Source organism: Laccaria bicolor, genomic scaffold (genome assembly GCF_000143565.1).
Source record: "Laccaria bicolor S238N-H82 LACBIscaffold_392 genomic scaffold, whole genome shotgun sequence".
Classification (NCBI taxonomy): Eukaryota; Fungi; Basidiomycota; class Agaricomycetes; order Agaricales; family Hydnangiaceae; genus Laccaria; species Laccaria bicolor.
In genome coordinates this window covers 4,000-7,916 of record NW_001890243.1, presented here as the reverse complement: position 1 = coordinate 7,916, position 3,917 = coordinate 4,000, and the positions used below count along the sequence as shown (strand labels likewise).

Sequence of the window (3,917 nt, the reverse complement as noted above, 5' to 3'; positions counted from 1 at the left end):
GACCCTTTCGGGTGTAAGCCAACACCCTGGGTTTCCCGCCGGCAGGCTTGTGTCGCAATACCAGGGCCCCCTCTTGTGGCCGATCTTCCCCCAAGTAAGGCCCCGGATCTCCCACAAGTTTCACAACGCGCATCACCACTGTTCTGGTTCCTGCGTGTTCAGGCAACTTTGAAAGCTCAAAGCGCACCAAACCCTTACCTAAAAGGTCACCAATCAGTTTCGACTGGCAATTTTTCCAAGAAAGAGCTCATCCGCACTGGTGAATGGAGACACTCTATTGTAGCCTATGACTTGTGTTGCAAAGGGGAAGCGTAGGAAAACCCTTCGGTAAGTCGAGTCGCCAACTACGAAGAGGCTCAAAAACCACGTTGCGAAATGTACAGGGAATACTTGGTGCAGTGAATGCAAGATGATAGCGCTATGCCGAGGACAGGGGCAAGCCTTGGCGACAGTCTTGAGCTTTGAATGTAATGCATCAGAGACAAACCCATCCAGCTGAAGCTGTCGATAGATATTCTGATGACCTTTATGACCATGAACAGAAAGGAGGGGAATCTTCCAGATGTCGCCATGTGGGGTAAGACAGTCTTCGCCTTGGCTAAAACTCTCAGGGAGGTTATTTGGAGTGAGTCGAAAGCGTACTTCTCCAGCAAGCAGAGGTGCGCCTTGGGGTTGGTGATAGTAGAGGAATCCGGATGAGTTTGGAGGAAACGGGGTTGGCTTGCCATTCATGTCATGGTACCTGAATCTCCAGCGGCAGGCGGGAAGAATGCCAGGAGTCTTCGAGCGAGGATCTTTAAGCTTATCCTTAGCTACGTTCAACAACCAAACACAAGGCTGGGAACGATTGGAGAGGTGACTGAGAAAATCGCTGGGCAATAATTTATGGTGGTTCAAGGTAGATACGAATTTCCCGGATACAGCCTGGCACGGGTTACTTCATATATTTTTTGCAGTCTTAGCGTATTGGAACGACATACCGTTGTTGTTTTAGGTCTTTTTCCATACCTTTGAGTCGAATTCGTGGCAGGCGAGTATGGTTGGAGGCCCTTTACAAGAGATAGACTCCGCCGAGATCGCGTTCGTGTGAAATTTAACACCAGCATCCAGAGTTCAACCTATGTATACTTGATGGCACTTGACGCGTTCCGATAGCGCGCCAACACCATCAGTTGGCTAGAGATGTGGTTGGGGTGTAACAGTCGAGTTGACTTGTTTATCACTGGCACGTCGATTGTGTTTGTTGCTTGTTGACAATCACCTGAAGCCATCATGTTCGAGGGCAACGGACTCCATCACCTCAAATAAGCCTTTCACAAAAGAACGATTATGTCTATGCAATATCTCACAGCCAAATTTGCTCAGCAAATGAGCTGACAGTGCCTCTGAGTTGCAGAGAACTGAGCATAATTCTGTAGATCGATGAAGAGCTCATGAACTCTGTTGGCCACTTCAGCCTTGACCAATGACCAGGTCAGTAGCCGTATTTTTTGACTTTCGTAGGTCTGACGAATGTCCCTCACGTTGTCTAGTTGATGGAGTTGTCTGGATTGGCCTGTGCCTAAGCCCTGGCGTGTGGGCCTGGAAATCAAGGTATGTCGTTCTGTCATAAGGGCAACATAAGGGACGTATTCCTTTCATCATCTTAAACCTTTATAGATGGGGATGGGCTCGTAGCAGCGCGTCACCTCGGTATGTGACGTAGCGGGATGTTTGGGTACAAGCCTACAATTTTGAATTTACATGCCAAAGGTGCATTGCTATCTTACTCTCAGATGGTTCAATCGTAGTCTGACGCCGACCCAGCCTGGTTCGAAAGATATATACAAAGTAAACTCCCTTCGTGCCCTGTAGGGCAGCTTTGATCTCACCTGCCTCCCACCGCCTTCAAAAACAATGCGACAACATGGCCATCTTCACGCTCCCTCCCTCAGATACCAAAGGGATTATTCTTCCGATGGCACCCCCACGTCATTGCTTGATGCGCAAAACAAACGAAGTTGGCTTACAAGGCACTGCTGCTCTGCAACGTGAAGGCGAGCTTGAGGAAACGAGAATAACGAATAAGACTTGAATGCACATCCTTTTCCGAGGAGACAAGATTGTGACCATACGGACTATACTCTAAACTACCCCGTTTCTGATAGCCCATTATCGCACCTGGCTCTATGCTCATGTAGAGGTCACTTTTGTGTACCCAAGTGTCTTCTCGTTGTCACTGATCGTGGACGCCAAAATCTCTGTTGAGCATACGTAGACGGACAAACTTCATGACTCCGTGCTAGTCTCGTTGATTTTGAGAAGACAACAGCGGGATTGGGTATTTCGTGCATACCTTGCTGGGGGCTACACAGTCTCAAGCCTCTGAAAGCATCCCGAGTTCTTTTGAAGGGTTATAAAACTACGTTGGACAGGTAGTAGATCTTCACTACATATGTCCATTGAGAATGATAACCGCGATTATGTCGAAAAGAGGCCAAACAAGGGAGTAGACGTAGTGTCCCCAGGGGTGTTTGTAACCGCGGCAAATGATAAGTAGCATCGTTGCAGGCCCGAATCGGCCACCGTGCACAAGCACATGGCAAGGCATAGCTACGGCTTAGAATGCTCACCCCGAAAGGTGTTTTCGAGAAGCAGAGGGAGTGCATCAGGATGCGAAAAGCCTTTCAAGCCATTTTCGGGTGAACTGCGATCAACCCTTGAACAGAACACCCTGGGTTTTCCGCCGGCAGGATTGTGTCGCAATACCAGTGCCCCCTCTTGTGGCCGATCTTCCCCCAAGTAAGGCCCCGGATCTCCCACAAGTTTCACAACGCGCATCACCACTGTTTTGGTTCCTGCGTGTTCAGGCAGCTTTGAAAGCTCAAAGCGCGCCAAACCCTTACCTAAAAAGTCACCAATCAGTTTCGACTCGTAATTTCTTCAAGAAAGAGGTCATCCGCACTGGTGAATGGAGACACCTTCTTGTAGCCCATGACTTGCGTTGCAAAGGGGAATTGTAAGGAAACCCTTCGGGAAGTCGAGTCGCCCACCACGGAGAGGTTCAAAGCACGCGCTGCAAAATTTACAGGAAATACTTGGTGCAGTGAATGTAAGATGATACCGCTATGCCGAGGACAGCGGCAAGTCTTGGCAAAAGAGTTGAGCTTTGAATGTAATGCATCAGAGACGAACCCGTCCAGCTGAAGCTGTCGATAGATATTCTGATGAGCTTTATGACCATGAAGAGAAAGGAGGGGAATCTTCCAGATGTCTCCATGTGGGGTAAGACAGTCTTCGCCTTGACTAAAACTCTCAGGGAGGCTATTTGGAGTGAGTCGAAAGCGTACTTCTCCAGAAAGCAGAGGTGCGCCTTGGGGTTGGTGATAGTAGAGGAATCCGGATGAGTTTGGAGGAAACGGGGTTGGCTTGCCATTCATGTCATGGTACCTGAACCTCCAGCGGCAGGCGGGACGAATACCAGTCTTCGAGCGAGGATCTTTAAGCTTATCCTTAGCTACGTTCAACAACCAAACACTAGGCTGGGAACGATTGGAGAGGTGACTGAGAAAATCGCTGGGCAATAATTTATGGTGGTTCAAGGTAGATACGTATTTCCCGGATACAGCCTGGCACGGGTTACTTCATATATTTTTTGCAGTATTGGAACGACATACCGTTGTTGTTTTAGATCTTTTTCCATACCTTTGAGTCGAATTCGTTGCAGGCGATTCCACCCACACACCCTTCGAAAGACATGGACTCCGCCGAGATCGCGTTCGTATGAATCTTAACGGCAGCATCCAGAGTTCGAGCTATGTATTGATGGTACTTGACGCGTTCCGATAGCGCGCGAACACCATCAGTTGGCTAGAGATGGATGGGGTGTAACAGTCGAGTTGACCTGTTTATAACTCCGATTGTGTTGCTTGTTGACC

At 48.7% G+C, this 3,917-nt stretch overlaps 1 protein-coding gene across 1 annotated transcript; it reads right to left on the bottom strand.

Moving 5' to 3' along the window:
• Positions 1–2,900: 2,900 nt before the first annotated feature.
• On the bottom strand, positions 2,901–3,782 carry LACBIDRAFT_308128 (uncharacterized protein; the record flags this gene model as incomplete). Its single annotated transcript, XM_001891109.1, has 2 exons — positions 2,901–3,608; positions 3,657–3,782. The coding sequence occupies 2 exons, from the start codon at positions 3,780–3,782 to the stop codon at positions 2,901–2,903; spliced, it is 834 nt and encodes a 277-aa protein (XP_001891144.1).
• Positions 3,783–3,917: the final 135 nt, after the last annotated feature.